Raw genomic sequence first — 20,679 nt, 5'->3', positions numbered from 1 at the left:
GGTCTGTTCCTCTTTCCACCTTGCTGGGTCCCAAACACGCCTCCTCCCCCTCTCCCTGCCCCCAAACACTGCAGGAGCTAAAATGATCAACACGTTCACACTGAGGTGCAAATACAGAAGGCAGCACCCTGCAGAGTCAGCCTGGCGGGGCTCAGGCAAACGGGGTGAAGCTGCCAGTGTTTTGGAGCTTTGCACATCCTTGGAGGATAGAGGTGGTAAAGAGAAAGGCCAGAGTGCAGCTGCTTTATTCCCTGGACCTGCAGCCCAGACTTGGCCTGAGGTTTCCTCGCCTTATGACAGTGGATTCCAGATGCTTTGAAATGATGAGTGTTTTGTTTCCATCTCCAAGGGGTCCCAGCTCAAGGCAGTGCAGAGCAGCTGATGAGGTAAGAGGTGTGCAGAGTATAGACAGTCACGGGAGACCCTAGGGGGCAGGGGCACTAGGCTTCTCTTTGCCACCAATTCGATGTTGGCGGGTCCGCAGCCTTGTACAGCCTCAGCCCCGAAGCCCCAGCCCCTCTTTCTCAGCAAGGCTGGTATGAGCACCACACTGTCCGAGAACCATGCACATCCCAACGCTGTTTCGGAAGGAGGAGCCTGTAGTGCCCTTCACATCTGTAGACAGCTTTGTACTTCCCAACGTCCCTTCCCATCCTCAGGTCCTGACAGTCCAGCCAGGAGGGAAGAACATTATTGTCCATGTTCAACAGTGAATGCACTCTGCCCCAGAGAGGTGGGAAAAGTGCCTTTGTCCATACAGAATGCCAGTGACAGCCAGGATGGAGCCAAGGCCTCAAGACCCTATGACCAGTGTCCTGCCTACTTTACAATAGTGTTCTAGGTAGGAAAGGAGAAGGGGGCTTTTCCAGAAGTTTCAGACTGGAATTCACATGTACACACACACACACACACACACACACACACACTTTCAAAATGCTAGCCCCATGGAATTATCACTGGGGCTGCAGGACAGGAGTTCCTGTAAGAGAGCACTAGGCCCCTGTGAGCGGTCCTGGCCCCCAGTGGGTCGCCCGGCAGGGGCTTGCCAAGGTGCCTCGGATCCAGCAAGGGCTGTCCCAGCGAAGCTGCACATCAGCCTTTGCTCCTCATGGTGCACAAGTGGGTGCTGGTGGCTGAGGGGCTCCTTGCAGGGAACACGCAGCTGCTGGTGGGCCCTGGGGGCTCATCTGGCTCAAGTTTTCATAATTGGACTCCTGAGCTTGGGGCCTGTGAACAGGAGAAAGTTGGCTGAACACCCAATACAGGAGGGCTCCCTACCTGCCCACACCACAGCCCAGCAAGGGTCAGGAAGGGGAGATGAGATGGGCATCGGGGCCTGGATCCAACGGGGCCTGGACACCGACTGAAGCCCGGAGGCAAGACAATGGAAGACCTTGTGGAATGGGACGGGGCTACCGTGGGCAGCAGCATCCTCGACTACAGTCTCCACCTTCTCGAAGGGATCGCGTCTGTGGCTTCGGAAACCACCTCTGTGTCCCTGACCTCCAGACTCACAGACCTGGGCTCCTGAGCCCCAGAGACTTTCCTGACTTCTGGGACAGCAGAATGGGCATCTCACCGTACATGTCCAAAGTGCTCACATGATCCTCACCACCACCCCCTCTCTTCTCAGCTTCATCTCAGTAAGCGGCACGCAGGGTTCTAGCTCCAAGCCTGAGCGTCCCGGCTTCTTCCCTCACTCATGCCGCCCACCCAGTCCTCTGGCCAGCCCTGCCTTCCATCTGTCCCATCTCCCACCTCCATTACTGTCACCTTCATCCGGGCAGCCATGCCAGCCTCAGCCTTGGCCAACAGCCTCCTCCTAAGTCTCCGGTCCCCGCTTTTGTTCAGATGGGGCCCCTTGTCTGCTTACAACTATTCAGTGGCTCCCCATCATACTCAGGATAAATCCCTCAGCCCGCCAGCCCTCCCTGCCCACTTCTCAGTCTCCCCTGAGCCTCTGACTTGCCTTCTCCTCCTGGATTGCCCCTGCTACCCCTGCCTGCTCCTCTGGGCTCCAGTCTCAGGTCTCCTCAATGTCATGTCCTCAGAGAGGACATCCTGATCTGAAGTAGCCACAGCCCAGTGGGCCCCTCCCTACCCCCCGAGCTCTCCTTCATCGCCTTGTCCATTTCCTTCACAGCTCTTATTTTTAGAATCTAAGATGATCTTGTTTATATTTTATTAAAATTCTCTACACTAAAATGTGATTTTCCTGAGGTTGGTACACAGTAGGTACTCAATAACTATATGAACGGCCAACTTTCTGATTTAGGTGCCTTGGTGAGATAGTAAATTAGCCAAGAAAAGAAAGTGGGGAGAGCAGGCAGCCGAGGGGAGGGCCCCAGCTGGCAATGTGGCTTTCTCAGCCCCCGGGACACAGGTAGAGGGGCGTTATGAGAGCTGAGGCTTGACTTGTCTAATGGGCCCTAGAGGGCTATGGTATTTCTGCTCCATCTCTTTATCCCCAAGCATCCAGGACAGACTGCCCAGGGACTCCGAATTGGATTCTTTCTTCTTCAACACAGGCCTTCACTTGGACAGACATGGAGGAGGGTAGCATGCACGGGAGAGTCAACGACTGGGCCCCTCGCCTAAGCTTTCAGAGCCTCTAATGACTTCGGCTGAGTCTCTGGGGGAATGTTTGCCTTGAGGTGGCTTTCGTGTGGGTCTGCCTGTTTCAGAATACTGGGCACTACTAGAGGAAACATAGCCTTGAGGAGGCACATCTTGGTGCTGAGATAAGACAGACACACAGAAAAACGACCCTTCAGCCCCGGAACACCAGGCGGGTCTAGGGGAGAGTCTAGTGTGAGGCTCAGATAATACATGCTGGGAGTGGGGGTGGGGAGAGCAGGTCTCCATGTCCTAGTCTAGCCCTGGAACTGGGGCTTGGTGGGCTGAAGGAGGGGGGCCTTGGAAGGCTGCAGGGCCCCCGGCCTTGGCCCTTTGCCTATTCTTTCTCCTCGTGCCACCAGCCCTGAGAAACCTGTGCCTCTCGGCCAGCAGGGACTAGAGCTGGGTGGGGCGGGGTGGGGGTGGGGGTAGTTCACTTACCATGGCGGGGTGTCCTGGGTGTCTGGGTGCTCTGTGTGAGGGACAGAGAGAAAGCACACATGAATCTCCATGTAGCTTCTGGGCTACAGTCCCAGCTGTCCACCCACCCCACTGTGGCGAGTGTTCTGAAGGGAACGTGCAACGAGCAGCAAGCTAGCAGGGTGCCAAGTGACCTGAAAGGCGAGTGGGAGTTGGTGTGATGGTTGGAATGTGGGGCGGTCCCACTGAAAAACCCACCTTGCTGAGGCCCCTGTACACAGAACACTCCGTGAGTTTGACGTACCAATGAGAGCGAGCCAGGTCTCGGCCTCCTTGAGGCTGTCCAAAGCCCCCTCCATCAGCCCACCACACCCTTCTTGGGCCAGGCCAGGCCACGCTGACCTGCGTTCCCCATCCCTCTCCCAGTATTTACCATCTGAGCCTCGCTCTGGCAAAAATGGTAGGGAGCTAGGGCACCTGTGACCAATCTGAGATTTCATCCCAGGAGAGTATGCTACTGACCCGGGTGGTCTGAGAGGCTCTGGGAAGCCCCCTCCCTGGGTCACAGAGCAAACTTCCCATCCAGCCCAGCGAGCAGTACGAGGAGAAGAGCAGCTCTCTGAAGATCCTGATCGTTTACCCCTCCACACTTCTGCCGTTCCCTCTGCTGGTCATTCCACTGGCTCCTTGTTTTCTCAGCTCACGCCTACTTAGAAGTTTCCATTTCACCCTCACCTACTCGTGTAAAGCCTTCCCTCCTGGCCCCTGTCCAGGTGCCCACCAGAGTGAGGTATTCAGACCTTGGGCTCTAGGATAGCACGTCAGCTTGGAATTATCTCCTTACTCCTCAGCATCCCATTCAAGGGCAGGGAACCATGCCTTATTCATCTCTGTATTCCTAGCACCTACACAGCACATAGTAGGTCCTCAAGAGGCTGGTTGTAACTAGTGCTATGGTGCTATTTGGGAAAGCCCGTGTGTGGTCAGAGTTCTTGGGGAGGAGTCCTTCAGGAGGTGGTGGTAAGGCGGTGGTCTCCGGAGCTCTACTCCCTGGGTCTATGTTAAGTTCTTTAACCAGGCCGGCCTCAGCTTCCTGGTTGTAAAATGGGCTCATCCCACCTCCTAGGCTTGATGCAGGGAGAAGAAAGTGAGATGATGAACAGGCACAAAAATGACGTTTTGGTTTGTGTCATGCCAGGTGGTTGGACTGGTAGTCTTACCTAAAAGGAGAGCCTCCGCTCGCCCCAACCCTCGTCCCCACCCTGGCCAGGGTCTCACCTAGTTGGTGGCGGGAAGCGCGAGCGGCCAGCACGCCGAGAAGCAGCAGCGCCTTGAGGCCGAGCGCCCCGAGCAGGAGGGCGATCGCCGAGGCTCCGGAGGCGCCATGGAAACGGAACAAGTAGACGCTGGCCTCGGCGCGGCCCAGGCTGTTGGAGGCTGTGCACGTGTAACGGCCGTCGTGGACCAGTGTGGGCAGCTCAGCGGTCACCTGGTGGCCGCGACCCTGACCCAGGCCCTGCCCCGCAGCTGAGCCGTTGCCTTGGGCGGGGCCGGACCAGGAGAGAGCGGGCGGTGGCTCCCCTTCCGCGGTGCAGAGCGCACGGAAGGCGTGCGCTGGGCCAGGCAGCACGGAGATGTTGACGATCCGCGGGGCGGCTGCTGGCGGCAGTCCAGGGTGGGGAAGGCGTGGGTGGGGGAGGTGGGGGGTGGTGGGGATGCGGGGGTATGGGAGGAGAGCGACCTGTGGTCAGAGGGCACGCATGCGACCGGCAGGGTCAAGGGGTGTCCCTCCCTGTCCCCCTTCGGTTGCCCAGAAAGTTGGAGGAAATTGGGGGATGCGGAAAGGAGGGAGTGGGCACCCTTGTGCCAGCCTGCCGGGTGCCGGGGTCCCAGTACAGGTGTGGCCTTGGGCAAGCTATTCCACAGCTCTGTGCCTCAGTTTCTCCATGTATAAAATGGGGATCGCTTACTTTATGGGGTTGGTGAGAAAGTCTGGTAAGCTAACACGTGTGGCAGTACTTGGGCTAGGGCTTGGCCGGTAGCAGATGCTCACTCAACGGCCGGCGTTATTAGTAAGGGAGTGCAGGCTGGGGGCAGTCTGCTGGCGATTTCAAGTACACCTCCCACGACCAGACCGATTCACTGAATCGTGGGCCTGTTTGGGTAGGAGCCCACCCTGAGGAGAAACTGAAATGCACTCAGAGAGGTAGCTCAGCCAGCCTACGCGCACGTGGGAAGTTCTTGGCAGAGTCAAACTCGAACCCAGAACTCCTGGTCCCACCCATAGCAGGGGGCTCAGGATTTTTAAAAGCTCGACAGATAATTCTGATGGGCTGCCAGGGCCGAGAATAATGCTCTAGGGACGGGGACTACAGTTCCCACCTCTTTATACTTCAGGGTCTAGCAAACTGCTAGGCCCTGGGAAAGGGGGAAAGGGGGTTCCTTGTGCACCCCCTTGGCCGCCTTTCGGTGCACACAGCTCTCACCCCATTGCAGTCCTTGCCATATTTAGGATTATTATTCATTCATTTTTTTTTTCCCTCCTGCGGACTGCTGTTAGCCCCTGGGGCATTCACTCTTTTTGGGAGCTTCATTACCATGCTCACTCTAGGGCCCGACCCAGCCTCCCTAGGGCCAGGATTCTGAATTTTTGACAAGTTCTCAGGTGGCCCATAACCACCGACAGGTGTGACCCCTCCCCCCCCCCAAAGGTATGTGTATCGTTTCCCCTTCGGATCCCAGCAGCGGGCACGTGCCAGGCACTTAGTAAGCCCTCCGGGGAAGGGCGGGAGGGCGGGGAGGGAAGGAAGGCGCCGCGCCGCCTAGGCAGCTCCAGACCCCGCCGCGCTCACCCGTCACGCGGAGCCGGACGCCGTGGCGGCTCTCGTAGCGGTCGTGGATGTCGCCGGTGAACTCGACGCGGCAGAAGTAGCGGCCGCCGTCGGCCAGGGCGATGCGCTCGACGCGCAGCGAGAGGTCGTTGCAGCGCGGGTTGCCCAGCAGGCGGAAGCGGCCGTGCAGGTTGAGCGCCGTCTGGCAGAGCTTGCTGCCGCTCGCCGCCGCGCACCGGAACACCTGCGGGCCCGCGTAGGGCTCGCCGGAGCGCCAGATGGCGGTCAGAGGCCCATCGTAGTGGCGGTGCGGGTGCGTGAAGGTGCAGGGCAGAACGGCCGCCTCGCCCGCCATCGCACTCACCTCTGCCGGCACCTGCATGGACCAGTGCTGCGACGGGGCACCTGCAGGCGGGAGGGCGGGGTGCGTCAGCCTTAGCCCTTTGGCTCCTGGCCTGGGGCTCCGAAGGGACCCCCTGAAGGGTCTGGAAATTCCAGGACTCAGGAAGTACCCTTTGGGGTGGGGTCTGGAGACCTACCCCATGACTCGAGAGGCATCTCCAGGGCCCTTGACTGCAAAGACTCACCAGGTGCTTGAACTCTCCTCCACTTTCCTGGGACTATTTGCTTCTCTCTGGGTGGTTCCATCTCACCTACAGCCCTGTGACCCCATCACTTCCCCTGCTGCAGAAAAGCCCTGGATTCCTGAGATTCCAAGACCTCCAAGATAATGAGAAGAATAAATGCACTTACTGTGCACGTCTGTGTTGAGCAAGTTCCCAGTAGTTTCTCTTTTGGTTCTCACATATGATCCTAGGGGTAAACACAGTTATCCCTGGGTTACATGTTAAGGAACCGAGGCACAGAGAGGTTGAGTAATTGCCTGAGGTCCCACAGCTAAGGTGAGGCAAAACCGTCATTGAAACTCAGAATGGCCTGACTCCACAGCCCACGCTCTAGTGAACTATAGGTGTGGAATGTTGAGATTCATCCAAGGAAACCAACAGTCTCATTCAGAGAGGGGAAAGTGAGCGGAGGGGATGGTATGTTTTGAAGTTAATATGTTGAGTTAGTGGCTGAAATTCCTCTAGAATCCAGGTCAACCCAAGTGGACTTTCCACGTGGCTAGTGCCTAGTAGACAGGGAGCTGAGAGACCGAGAGTGACGAGCGGTTATCCTGTCTCCTTGCTCTGTGCAAGAACCCCTGCATTGTGAGCCTCTTAAGTCTGGTCGAGGTAAGATCCAGAACCACTCTGCCTCCAGCTCACAGAGCACTGGTGAGTCACACTGCCTGCGTAGTTGACTATGTCCTGCTTAGAGAGAGAGGTGAGCAGGGTAGGTGGGTGGGTGTCATGCTGGTTCTGGGAGGATCATGCCAGAGGTGGTGCCTCCCCAAAGAGGGAGGGCAAGCTTCACAGCTACTGCCCCAAGTGTGTTCCCAAAAGGGAATTTTAGAGGGAATAACATTGCAGCTCTTGTACCTCCTAAAGGCATTGCAATTTACATAGTTCTTTCACATACGTCATTTCACATGACCTTCAAAACACCCAGGGTAGAAAAACAGGGCAGATATTGTTGCAGGTGAGAAAGTAGAGGCCCGGAATCACATAGACAAACGTTGGGAGAAACTTAGCTTTTCTGACTCCAAGCCCAGTGCTCTTTGCTCTTTGTGGTAGCTCGACTCATGCCCTGGGCAGGAATCCTCTCAGCTCACAGCTGGCAGACCATCCACCAGGGAGCCCATCCCATCTCCAAGTAATCTATAGGTCGGGGCATTCCTCCTGCACATAGGTGAAGTCACCCACTACCCACATGACCACCAGTGCCCTTAGGAGCATGCATATCCCCTTCCTGTGGTGGCCCTTCCAGGATCCCACCATGACTATCCCAGACCCATTAAGCCTTCCTTTCTCTGATGGAAGTCCCAGTCCCTTCCCCATTCTCACCGCCTGCTGGGTACTCGCCCTGCAGTGCAGTGTCCTGACCCATGGCTCCAGGTATGTGCTCCAGCTGTGTGGGACCAGCAGAGTGGGGTACGAATTGGCTGTGTGAGCTGTGCCTCGTACACAATCTCCTTTTGTGCTTGTTCTGAGCTTGCAATCAAGTAAAACCACAAATTCTTTTTTCACACTGTCTGCTTCTAAGCCAAATCTCTCTTCTTCCGGACAAGTGGAATTATGCTTTTGAACCCGGATGGAGGACTTGCCATTCATCCCTAGTGAGATCTTGTTTGTTCAGTTGTTAATAATCAAAGGGCCTAGTTCCAAATTTGTGAAACCTTTTCTGAAGCTTTTGCTAGTTCCGTCAGCACTCACAGCTGCAGAAAGCGTCTGCCCGCTCCTGAGGCTCTGCCCTCCCTCAGTTTCCTTGTACTTCCCACCCTCTGTAACCTCAGGCATTCCCGATTCCCCATGTACTGTTTGCTATTGTGTATTCATCAGTTAGCAAAGATTTATTAGACACGTCCCGGCTCTAAGCCAGGCATTGGGATACAAGCAGGAGTTACAAAGATCAATAGAGTACCAGCCTGAAGCTCGTGGCTCAGAAAGGGAGACAGATCTGGGGACACATAATTATACTGCGGCCTGCCAGATGCTCTCAGGAGGGACACAATGTTCCCTCTGTCCGATCATGGTTCCTGGCCCATTTCATTCGCTGGCTCCCTCCTCACCTACAGCAGGAGGCCTTCCTTGAGTCCCAAGTCTAGGTCTGGTGCCCCACCCCTGTGCCCCAGGGCTGGCAGAGATACTTCCTCTGTATTAACTGTGTGTCCCGCTGGGGCACCCAGAAACTCTGGGAGGGCAGTGACCCCATGCATGAGGACATGGACTATGTGTGTGAGGTCACACTTGCGTTGTTATTGCCCAGCACAATTCCTGTCACATAGTAGGTAATGTTGAATGGAATTACTGACAGAGCAGAAGAGAAGGTGAGCAGGCTGGCTGGGTGTGGGGTGGAGAAAAAGGCATTATGCAGATATTAGGCATGCAAGGAGTGGGGGACCCATGAGAGAGGAGATGCCATTTCAGCAGATCCTTGAGAAAAGAGTGGGTTGTTACTAAGCCTTGAGACAGATTGAAGGCTATCTAGACAAAGGGGACAGCAGGGCAACACCAGGAGGTAGGGGCATCATCAGAGAGGTTCGGGGAACCACAGGATTAGGGGGCCAGAGTTCATAGTGCTTTAGGGGCTCCTTGGGGGCCATACCTCATCTCATTTCATTTGTACAATATCCGCACAAGGAACTGTCATTAGCCCCTTTTAGAGAAAGGGGAACTGGGGCTCAGAGAGCTCAAGTGACACAGCCAAGTCATTTGATCAACCAGAAGCAGAACCAAGGCTTTACCATTCCCTCGGTCAGCTCACGCCCATCTCGTAGGACAGGGAGGGGACTACTCCTGAACTGGAGCCACCTTCTTGTAGGATCTCTGATCTGCTTCCCTCAGGTCTGTGAACCTCCAGCAGTCAACGGAAGGTTCACATTCTCCTCTGTCCAAAATACCTCCTTTCAGCGGTATGCCACGAGGCATGATAGAAGCATCCCAACTTTGGCACAGCTGGATCTGGGGGATAATCTCCCTTGTGATCCTTTCATCAGACTTGTATTCCTTACCCAATCTGTGCCTGGCACCATTCTAGGCTCATTCACTCACAGGGAGATGTTTGGGCAAGTTTCCTAATGTCTCAGGTCTCAAGCTTCTCTGTGGCAAAAAGGGGAATGTAATACCTTCCTCATAGGATGGAGAAGTGGATGAAATCACATAGGTAGATTACAGTGTGTGACACTCACCAAAGGCTCAATGCCTGTTAGTTCCCTCACTTTACAGCCTTGCAAAGGGAGTGAGAATAGAAGGGGAGAGGGTGGGGAGTGCTGGCCAGCAGTGGGGCAGTGCTCTTGGCTTATAACCCAGTGTGACCCAACGGGGGGTCAAGGTGTTGATGCCCTGACATGGCACCTTGCAGCTTGATTTGGCATCTTAGACCACGTGGAATATAATAGCCCAGCCCTTACCCTTAACTCACCTGACAGCTAGTATTTATTCCTGTATTTATTCACCCAGTAGATATTATTGAGGGCCCATTGTATGCTAGACATTGTGCAAGGTGTTAGGGATACAATCACAGTGACAGTTAGCGGCCCTCCTCAGTATGTTTACCATCTGGCCATTACTTTGTTTTTCATTTATATGCAATTAAAATAGCCTAGGGAAATACAAAGTGAAAAAGCAAGAAAGAGGGTTCTGTTTGGAGGCCACTGAAAGCGCCAGAAATGACAACTGCAGAGAGGAAGGTCCAGTAAAGATAATGAAAAGACGGCTCAAGACAGAAATGATAAAAGTGGAACCCAAAAGAGACCATTTGGAGAAGGCGCGAGAGCATCACGGGCATCACCACACTGCAGCAGGCCGGTATAACACGGCTAAGGGTGGACAATCTTCAAAGGGAGCCAACTAGCAAAGTCAGCTACAGGGAAGAAATATCTTTAGATACCAGAAGTTGTCCTACTTGCTTGGGTGCGGGTTTAGGAAATGTATTGTATAGGATATGAAGATGGCCAGCGTCTGCTTCTGTAATCTGCTCTCTTATTAACCAGAGTGTAGGACGAGGTGATGTATTTGTATTGCATTAATGGTCGACTTCTGCTTTCTGTAAACTGCTTACTTGTTTAATGTAGTTTTGGGCTTTGTGAGCTGCCTCTTTTGAAATTGTAAGAGTGAAGACTTCCCAGTAAATTAGTAACAAGGAGGTGATTCCTAGAGGCACCAAAGTCCCAGGAAGAGGCACAACATTCCAAGATACAGATAACAAGACTGTCTACCAGGCTATGTTTGATCTAACAATTCCCCAGATACATTTATCTTTGTAAAGGACATTAATGGTTAACTTCTGCTTTCTGTAATTTCCTTACTCTCTCTTTGTTCTAAGATGTAGTCCGAGGCTTTATAAAACTGCCTCAAACAAAGACTCGGGGCTGATCTCCTCTAACCCTGCGTGGTAGAGAGTCAGTCGCCGGCTGGCTAATAAAGGCTCATAATTAATCTCAATTGGCTCCATGGGTCTTAGATTTGAACTCACCACAACAACATATGTTTGCAACCATGACCTGAGTCACCTTGTAAAGGTTCGTTGCCAAGAGAGGCACGGTCTCCAGATGGGGGATCAGGGGTCTGTCTGGGGCTCTAGCCTGGCTAGACTGACCCTGACTTTGTGACCTGAGGCAAACCTTTCAGGTAATCTCAGCACACAGCTGTGGTTTAGGTTTTGCTCTTGACCATGTGACTGCTCATGCTTCCCCTAAATCTTTTCGTCTTTAACTGATTCATAGCAGCTGACCTTCAGCAGGAGGGAAAAAACAAAACAAAACAAAACAACAACCCCCCCATTCCTAGCTTCTCTTGAAGCTGTGCGACTTTTGCAATATGTCACTGCCATTTATCGTACAACCCTTGAGTGCCAGGAACTGTGCTGGGGGCCTTTTATCCATGGTCTAATTATTCTTCATAATACCACCATGGGTGGGCAGGGACCCCGGTGTACAGAGGCTCAGAGAAGTTAGGCAACCTGCCCAGGGCCACACAGCTAGTCAGTGGCAAAGCCAGCATTCGAAACCATGTCTGACGTCAACACTCGCATCCTGACCTGCCCTCTCATCTGCTCCAAGTCTGGGTGAGGTCAGCTCCCCCAGCTTTTATCCATGAAGTGTGACCCAACCCATCTTAGAAAGATGGCTGAGTTAGGTCAACTGGGGAGAAGAAAGTCCTGTCCTCATCAGCTCCTAACCGCAGACTGCACAGAATGAAAGGCGGGGGCGGGGGGGGGGGTCCGGTCTAGGGCCACACGCATCTGGGTTCAAACCTTAGCTCCGCCCTGCACCACTCACCGAAACGCTCTGTGCCTCAGTTTCCTCATCTCTGGAAAGGGAATAGAATAGTTCCTTTCTCATGGGGTTCTGAGGCTCGCATGAGTAACTAAATGAAGTGCCGGTCCTTAGTAAGAACTCTGTGGGCGCTTCCTGTTACTGCCAACCCGGACCCCAACTGGTGAATGCTGGAGAGGAAGGAGAGGAACCGAGGAAGTGGGAGTTTATTATCCTGCTGCGGAGACGGGAACCTGTGTCCGGAATGTCGATTACCAGCTCCCGACGCCATGATGTCAGCAGTGTCACCCTGCGGCACCTGACAGCCCGTGGCCGTGCACACAGAGGCGGAGTCCAGGAGCACAGCGGTGGGAGGGACATTTCAGGCTGGGGTCGAGGGAAGGACTGAGGCCTGGACAGAGGGACTCAGAGGCTGGCCTCTGTCATTTATCACAGTTGCCCTCCACTGCGCGCATCGCCCCAGATGATGGTCGAAAAGGCAAATTCCTGGGACTGCTGCCTGATTTTGTGATTCCACAGGTCTAGGGTGGAGCCGAAGGATCTGCTTTTTAACAAGGGACCACCCTTTGACACACACTGTTCCTGGCGAACTCACTGAGCTAAGTGACTAATGACATCGTTACTTCAACCTCCCACGAAGAGTTCCCAGTCACCCTTTGAGGTTTCTGCTGGGTGGTCAGGGTGTCCTCTATCACTTGCCCTACTCCCCATGCAAAAGCATCCCCACCCTTACCCCAAACCTTCCCCTCAAGACGGTGCCCACCCATCAAGACATAAATCACTTGGTTGACAGCAACACCCAAAGTCTGTTCAAGAGCCTGGGCTGTGCTCCCCAAACCTTGCCCATTATCCCACTGGATCCTCACAGAAATGAGTGGAACAGGCGGCCTTACTATACATGGGGACACTGAGGCCCAGCGAAGTCAGGGGGCTGCCTTGACCCCCGGGAGCCCAAGGCAAAGCCCAGCCGTAAACTTTTGGCTTCTGTCACCACAGCCGCCCAAAGCGCAGCTCTTCCACCTCCGCAGGCCTGGAGGGTCCGGCTGAACCCCACGGCTCTGAGTCCGAGGAAAGAAGGCTGCACCTAGGATTTTGTGAGCATCTATTCTGTTCTGAGCACGAGCCAGAGAGAAGAGTAGGAAACTCACCCATCGGGAGGACGCACACCAGGCAGGCCAGGAGTCGGACGGACCCTTCCATGTTGTCAGCACCTGGCGAGCCCAGGCCAGCCCCCACATTCAGCCAGACCACCAGTGAGAACACCCTTTGGCGTGGGTGTAGGGGAAGGAAGGCAGGAAGGGGTGGGCGGCGTGCCCAGGTCTGCGCCCCTGCCGGGCTCCGCAGGCGCTGGAGGAACTGGGAAGAGGCCGCCAGGCCGCCCGAGGTAAGATTAGAGACCCGTGGGGTTTAGTCATGTGGAACACCAAGAGGAGAACCACTGGATGATTTTCCAGGACAGGAAACAGAGACGTGGATGAGGTCAGGCAGGGGCCTCTCCTCTGGCTGCTGGTCCCTTCGAACGAACTGCTTGCTGTGCTTATGCTGACTTCCCTCCCTCCCTCTTTCTTTCCTTCCTTCTCCCTTCCCCTTCCTACATTTTTAGTGTGCCAGGATGGGTTTTCTCTCTCTCCACTCCTTTTTTTTCTCCTCCCCTTTTCTACTGGCTTCTGGAGAGCAGTTTTGACAAGATGGTGAGAGAGAGTGCGAAGAGAAGCCTGCCAGCATAATAACCCTTCCAAATGTGGCCATGGAGGGTTGTCAATACTTGCAAGGAAAAGACTTGTCGACAGATGGTTAACTTTCATGACCATATCCCCTCCAGAGGGCCTGGAGTCTTAGAACTGCACTCTAGGACTTTGCTGGTCATAAGAATGGCCTGGGGAATCTTGCTAAAATGCAGATTCTGACCCGGTCCAGGTGTTGCTGCTGCTGCTGCTGGTCCATGAGGCACACTTCTAGCAGTGAGAGCCAAAAACCCCTCACCCCCATCCCAGGGCCACTGGTGGAGAACCAGGTGGAAGTCAGGACCCCCGGGGAGGAGAAGGGGGCTCCTGGGAGCTTATCAGATGGACTCTTGTGGGACTAACAGTTGGACTCCATGGGGACTAGAGGGTTGTTTGCTCTGTCCTCTGGACTGCATTGTACTGGACCGTCTGACGGTCAGACCTCTATTCTGTTGGTGCACTGGACTTGAGCACCTGTGCTCTGTGCAGAGGTACGTCAGAGGTGTCACTCTTTCTATCCAGGTGGCGGAGGAAATGCTGTGGGCCAAGCTCAGTTTTCATCTTGCCCATCATGAGCTCCTCCCCAGCTCCCTCTCAGACTCTCAGAGGTGGGAGGGCCAGCCTTACCCTGCTCAGGAGGCCCCGCCCGGCCCAGCACCCACCCCAAGGAGGGTTCTTTCTGGTGGTCTGGCTACTTTGGGAAAAGTCGGAAAAGAGGCGGATCAGGCCCTGGGGTCCCAGAATCCTCAGAGAACAAGGAAGGGTCCTCTATTGTTGGCTAGGGTACTTCCCCAGCTCCCAGCTCAGCTCCAAGTGCCTGGAGCTCCACCCTTAGCCCCTTGCTGGTGGAGCAAGCACAAGCTCCACTCCAATTTGCTTTTTTTCTCTAAGTAAGTAGTGAATCAGGGTCATCCATTCAGGAGATGTGGACCTATCCCATTCTTTCAAATAGCTCCATAGTATCCCACAGCAAATTTTTAATGTAGCATCATTATTTATTTAATCACTGCTTGTTAATGAATGTTGAAATTACAAGCAAAGCTGCAGGAGAACTCTGTGTACATGTGTCTTTATATACTAGTACTTATATTTTCATTGGATAATTCCCAGAAGGGGGATCTGTGGGTCATAGGGTATGCACATTTTGCATTTTAATTATTATGCTCAGCTTATGTTCCTTAGAGAATGCAGTAATGGTGGTTTACAGTTTCTCCAATAGTGAGTGGGAGGCCCTGTTTCCTGAAGTTCCCTCATAAGAGCCAGGAAACTCAAGCCTTCCCGAACTGACCTTAAGTGACTGTGACTTGGCCAAGTCGCTCCTTTCTGGATCTCATTTGCTTTGTCAATCTCCGAAGTGCCCTTCAGTGCACAGATTCTTGCTCCAAATCTGAGTTCCAAGGGAGTTGAACTTTGGGGAATCTGCAGCCTTACATTAGAAGGCCAACCTGGGATGCTGCTTGAGGCTCGGGTGTGAGAAACTGGGGTGTGGGTAAAGGCCTCGGAAGGTGGACCCTCTGCCCCCAGGGGTTCTCTTATGAACCACCCCTTCTAGCCACCAGGGCTTCTCCCATCAATTTAGACTCTAAGTGTTCATCAAGTGAAAGCCTCCTCCCCAGGCCCTGGAACTGAGAGGGCCCTTGGGGGCGGAAGCTCAGAGCAGGAGTCAGAGCTGGTTTACAAGCAGTCTTGAAGGGAGATAACTAAATAGAGTAGTTTTTTTTTTATCTGGCAGGCTAAGCAGCTCATCAAGGTCTGCTGTTCCCCAAGTGTGGGCTGGGTCACCAGCGCCTGGTCAGGGATACACAGGGCATCTGTGCAAATGTTTGTACGTCGAACAGTTGACCCGACCACGGAGCAGTTTCTTGGCCATTTTCTCCCTTCAACAGTGACCTGAGGCCCCTACTAGCCACCTACCTACCTGAACTGTTGCCCTTCCTTCTGTGTGCACCCTGCCCTGCACGGGGGTGCCCTCACAGTCTCCAACTCAGCTATGAGTCCGAGAGCCACACCTCTTTGTTCAGCTGTCTACAGATGTCTCTGCCTCAACATGTTCACAAAGCCCATCATTACCTTCCCTCTGCCTCCTCTTCTCCCCCTTCTCGGTCCTGTGAGTCAGTAGGTGGGTCCCTCTTAATTGTGGCAGGACGAGATGCTCCATGCATATAGGTAGGTCCACACCGGCATCCCTGCTCACTCTGGTGGGCGTTTCATCCCCTTCAGGAGGATTATCCTTTCTGCCTCTGGTCTCACCTCTGCCCCGGGACAGGCTGCACCTATAGACATTCTTCCTGCCTTTCAAGGCCTTGCCTGGGGACCTACTATCCCTGTGGTGAAAAGCGCCATCCTACAGGGATTCTTGTTGAATTTAGGTCATCATGCACTAAGCTTCCCAAACTCCCTTTTACTCCTTGGCATTCTACGATTCCAGATCATGCAGGTCTCACCTTCCCAGATCTTACACGTCTCAGTCTTACCGATGTGTCTGAAGCTTACTTACACACTGGCTGTGAAAACTGCTTCTTAGTGCCCCACCAGTCTCCCCTTGGCAAGAATCTGTGGCTCTTTTCCTGGGGGCTTGCTCCGGTTACCAGAGCCTGGAAGTTTATAGAGTTAATGTTCTCCAAGAGCAGCCCTCAGCCAAGGAGCCACAGCGGTGTAGGGTTGTTATTCCACCTTCTGTGGCCCTTGACTCTTGCTCCTACAGGTCACCTCCCAAATCACCTACCTGCACTCAAATCCTTTTCTCAGGGTCTGCTTCCAGGGGACCCAGCATGAGGCACCGAAGGGAGCAAGCTATTTAAACGTGGTCATTCTGATGAAACTACCTGACTGTGGCCATACAGATTCCAAAGCGGTGATTATTGATGGAAGAACAATTGTCTCCAAAATGCAGTCATCGCTGACAACGGTTACTTTTCCAAGCAACGTAAATGAGAAATAGTGAAATTATAAAGCACATCAATCCAGACAAGCAAAATTCTCAGAACATTCAATGCCTGATTGAAGCACCCTGCTGCAAGGGCAGAATCTGGTGTCTGCTGCAGGGGATTGTCAGAAAGCTGGACAGAAAAGCAGCCAGGTTAAGGGGGCGGCAAGATGAGCCAGTGCTTGGGTAGAGGGAGCGGTTATAATTAGCATAAAGGCTAATCTGTTGGAGAAAAGGGGTGGGGAAAAGACAGACAGACAGACAGACAGACAGACAGACAGACAGACACTCCTGAATACAATGGATTAGAGAACTGGAATGTGCTTTCTTTTTTCATATCGGTCCCAAGGTGAGCTGTTTAAGTTGGCAGGTGGCCTTGCTTCTCCTGGGCATCCAGGGTTCCAGACCCCTTCATAGTGTTACTCTGCCAGCCGGCTGCCCCACCCTCCCCCCAGGTGGTGTTAATGCCTCAAGATGATACCCTCAAATTGGGTATCTTGACTATAGTCTTCTATTTAAGCTTGGAATCTGGGAAGCACAAGCCTCACATAAAGAAACCAGGCGTGGGAGTCAGATAGATAGTGCATCCAGGAATCTGTATTTTATCCAGCACTCTGGGTGATTCTGATGTAAGCTTAAGTGTGAGAACCACGAGTTTAAGGAGTGAATGAGGTGAGGCCCATTGACCTCTCAGTCTAGAGGATAGCAGGTAGCTATTTATGTACATGGATACATATATAATATGTATGCCTATAACACACATATACATATATACACATGTTGTATATATGCACACACATATAAAAACAATGCATATATACGTATATGTAACACACGTATATATGTATATATGTGTATGTGCGTACACACACACACATATATGTGTGTGTGTGTATATATATGTGTGTGTGTGTGTATATAGTAACTGCCCAGGTAAACTGTTCTCAGTGTTAGTGTTTGTGTTATTGGACAATGGGCCGATGCTCCCTTCTCCCAGTCTCTCTGGGAGGGCCCCTTTGTGGCTTGTAAGTAGGGTGACTGTATAATTTACTATCCAAACTGTGGCACTTTTGCCTGAGACAAATGCTAAACTGTTGGTACCATCATGACCTGGGGCTGTCCTGGGTGAACCAGACATGTGGTCATCCTTCTAGAAACATCTTCTAGAAACATCCTGCACTATGAATTTCCTGGCGGAATGTTGCAAAAGCTTTATGGATCTGCATAGGAATACTGAGACGGGGCCGGGGGCGGGGCCTGGCGGGGCAGTGGATGCTGGGGAAAGGCAGTGGTATGCCCAGTTATCAAAGGAAGAGTTTTGCTCTTTCCTTCTGGGTTTCTTTACCTTGTTTTTCTCTGGAGCTGCTAGGGGGAATAGGATGTGTGCTCACAGGTCTCTGAGGGTGAGCTGTGAGTTGATGCTGGCATCTCCATGGTTGAGGACAACATGAGAGTATGTGAACCAGGGGCCGTCAATCTTCTTATAATTGGTAAGGTGGTGCACTATACGCCCTGCACAACTGTATGCGCTCACCCTGTGTGAATGCTCGGGGGACGGTCAGGAAGGGTCGGGACATGAAACCAGGATTATTTGGGGGGAGCTTTAGAGCCCCTCTCTGCCACCCAATTCTCATAGTCAAGTTTCATCTGGTGAAGTGAACCCCCAGCTGGCCCCGGCCAGTGGAACCAGGGTGTAACCCGCAGGAGGAGCGGTGGGTGGAAATGCAGCCGCAAGGGGAGGTGGCAGAGGAACTGGTGGGAGGTTCCAGCCCGAGGGTGCAGGGTGTGGGCAGGTATGATTTTCTCATTCCTGGGCACCTACTGATTTCCTGCTTACCCTTACCTGGGTAACTCGACGCCCCAATTCAGGGGCCCCCAGAGACAGGGCCAGCCGTAAGGTTTGTACGACCAGGAACCTACAGAAGCCAAATCATGTCTCCGCCTAGAGCCTTCCAAAGATGCCAACGTTCCCTGACACAGGACATGAGGAGTTTGAGCGTGGGCGTGGGCCAGTGGGGCACCAGCTCACGCCGCACTTAGGCTGGGAAGAGGGAACAGAAAGCTCGTGTTGCCCAAGTCATTCTGTCAGGGCAACGAGACCACATCCTCTTGCTGGTTCTGAATGAATGTGGAAGCTGGTCGTTCCTTTCCATGTCTTCTTTCCATTTCCTCTTCTCTGGAAAACCCAGTTATTTCCAGCTTTCTTTGTCATCCTCCCCGTTCCTCCACCCTACCCCCTCCGGCACCCCAGTGATCATGTGGGTGTCGTATCCTGGCAAGGGCACAGCTTCTGCAGTGAGCACCAGCTTTGTCATTAACTATGGTGTGATCTCGGGCAACTACTTATTTTCTACGTAAAATGTGGATAATAATGGCCTTCTTGCTGCAAAGACAACAGGGCGAGGTTTCTGAGGCATAACGGCCAGTGCCTGGATCCTAGTAAAAATTCAACTGATCTTCGGAAAGGTGTGGTATCATCCTTTTATTTTTGGGTCCCATTTCTGTGGAATATGCACAGATTCAGATTCTGATAAAAAAAAAAAAACAGTATGGGTTCACGAGTTAGACTGAAGATAACAGTGGAAAATAGATACCTGCGAGAGGTCAAAATAATTTCAAGCACTTTAGAAACATTTGATGAGCTAATTAAGAAACACATCTTCTGTTCATTAAAGCAGGTCCTCTGAGGACCTGGAAAAATGTTCGTGATTAGTTTCAGTTGTTTTGGGAAGCAACACAATTACTTTATAGAAGGACCATAATGTAATGTAGACGGTACCTCTTTTCCGCACGCTCAGTGCTCCCCAGATCCTTACCCTTCCTCCTGCTCTCCCTCCCTGCCTGGTGTGAGGACTCTAACCATGTCGTAAAGAACTGAGCCCTCTTGCTAACAGCCAGTGACAACCCGAGGCTCCTGCCCACAGCCACGAGAGCGAAACAACCCAGAAGCGGATCCTTTAGCCCAGGTCGTGCCTTCAGAAGACTGAGACTCTCTGGATAACATCCTAGCTGCAGCCTCATGAAAGACCCGGAGCCTGAACCCCTCAGCGAAACTGCTCCGCGCTGCTGACCCGCTGCTGACACGTAGAATATGTAAAAGAAGTGTTTGTTGATTTAAGTCATTAAGTTCTATGTAATTTATAAATGTTGTCATAGATAACTAATACGGAAATAGAAGTGATGGTAGAAGAAAGAAAGGGAAAGAGATGTTAATTTTTATTTTTCTATTTGTACTGTTTGCATGTTCTTGCCATTTTGATATATGAATTTTACGATAAAAATAAAATTTTCCTGAATGGTCATCTCTTTAAGAGTCTGTTCTCTAATGACCAACTAATTTGGCAAAATAATCCATGCAAATTGGATTCTTTTTGAGCTTTTAAATTTTGCCTTCCCAGATAAGTAGCTAATAATAACTAATAACTGTTGAGGATTTACTATGTGCCTCTTCTCGCCCAATTAATTTGTTTAATCCTTGCAGCAGTTCTAAAGAGTGACTTTATTATTATTTCCATTTTATAGGTGAAAAGGGGAGTTGGTAGTATTGTCTCCTGAAGTTTTGTCTTAACTTTTCTAGCAAATGCTGAGAATTTTTGAATTTGAAATTTCCCAACTCTGCAGTAATCTGTGGTTATAGAATTGTCTTTCCTTTTTAATTCTATCAGATTTTCTTCATTTATTCTGAAGCTCTGTTACTAGTTGTGGACACATATAACATAGAATTTTTCCCACTGACAATTTTAGCGTCATAAAATGCCCCTTTTTATCTCTGGCCACACTCTTGTTTTGAATTATCTGATTAAACATTATTTTTGCATGGTATATATTTCTGCTTCTATTAACTTTCAATCAATCTGTATCTTTATATTTAAAGTGTGTTTCTTATTCACAGCATGTAGTTAGGTCTTACTTTTGTTTTTAATCAATTCTGGCTTTACCTTTTTATTGGAGTGTTTTGTTGATTAACATTTAATGTAATTATTGATATCATTATATTTTGACATATCATTATTTATTTTTTGTCCCCTCTGATTAGTCTTCTTCTGTTCCTTCTTTCCTATTTTTTTAAAAAATAAGCTCTTTGTTTTTGAATAATTTTAGACTTACAAAAAAGTTGCAAAGATAATACAGATAGTTCCCGTATATCCCTCACCCAGTTTCCTCTAATATTAGCATCTTCCATTATCATGGTACATTCATTAAAACTAATAAACCAACATTGGTACATTACTATTAACTAAGCACCAGGCTTTATTTGAATTTCCCTAGTTTCTGCATAAATAT

General features: G+C 51.7%; 1 protein-coding gene across 1 annotated transcript; it reads right to left on the bottom strand.

The window, feature by feature from the left end:
• Positions 1–962: 962 nt before the first annotated feature.
• SIGLEC15 (sialic acid binding Ig like lectin 15) lies at positions 963–13,251 on the bottom strand. The gene is made up of 6 exons (XM_016147788.2): positions 12,894–13,251; positions 6,621–6,680; positions 5,889–6,272; positions 4,315–4,692; positions 3,058–3,088; positions 963–1,227 (listed from the first exon to the last, which is right to left on the bottom strand). The coding sequence occupies exons 1-6, from the start codon at positions 12,943–12,945 to the stop codon at positions 1,107–1,109; spliced, it is 1,026 nt and encodes a 341-aa protein (XP_016003274.2). The 5' UTR covers positions 12,946–13,251; the 3' UTR covers positions 963–1,106.
• Positions 13,252–20,679: the final 7,428 nt, after the last annotated feature.

Source organism: Rousettus aegyptiacus, unplaced genomic scaffold (genome assembly GCF_014176215.1).
Source record: "Rousettus aegyptiacus isolate mRouAeg1 unplaced genomic scaffold, mRouAeg1.p scaffold_m13_p_12, whole genome shotgun sequence".
NCBI classification, from domain to species: domain Eukaryota; kingdom Metazoa; phylum Chordata; class Mammalia; order Chiroptera; family Pteropodidae; genus Rousettus; species Rousettus aegyptiacus.
Note: the sequence above shows the minus strand (reverse complement) of the source record. Positions and strands in the feature narration are given on the sequence as shown.

What these genes read in the sequence shown, in the direction of transcription:
- SIGLEC15 (XM_016147788.2), bottom strand. Translation starts at nt 12,945, where the DNA reads ATGGAAGGGTCCGTCCGACTCCTGGCCTGCCTGGTGTGCGTCCTCCCG. An exon ending in GCTCAACACAGACGTGCACA is followed by an intron (nt 6,273 to 6,620) that starts GTAAGTGCATTT and finishes TCCCGCCTGCAG; the next exon opens with GTGCCCCGTCGCAGCACTGG. An exon ending in ACCCAGGACACCCCGCCATG is followed by an intron (nt 1,228 to 3,057) that starts GTAAGTGAACTA and finishes TCCTGTTCACAG; the next exon opens with GCCCCAAGCTCAGGAGTCCA.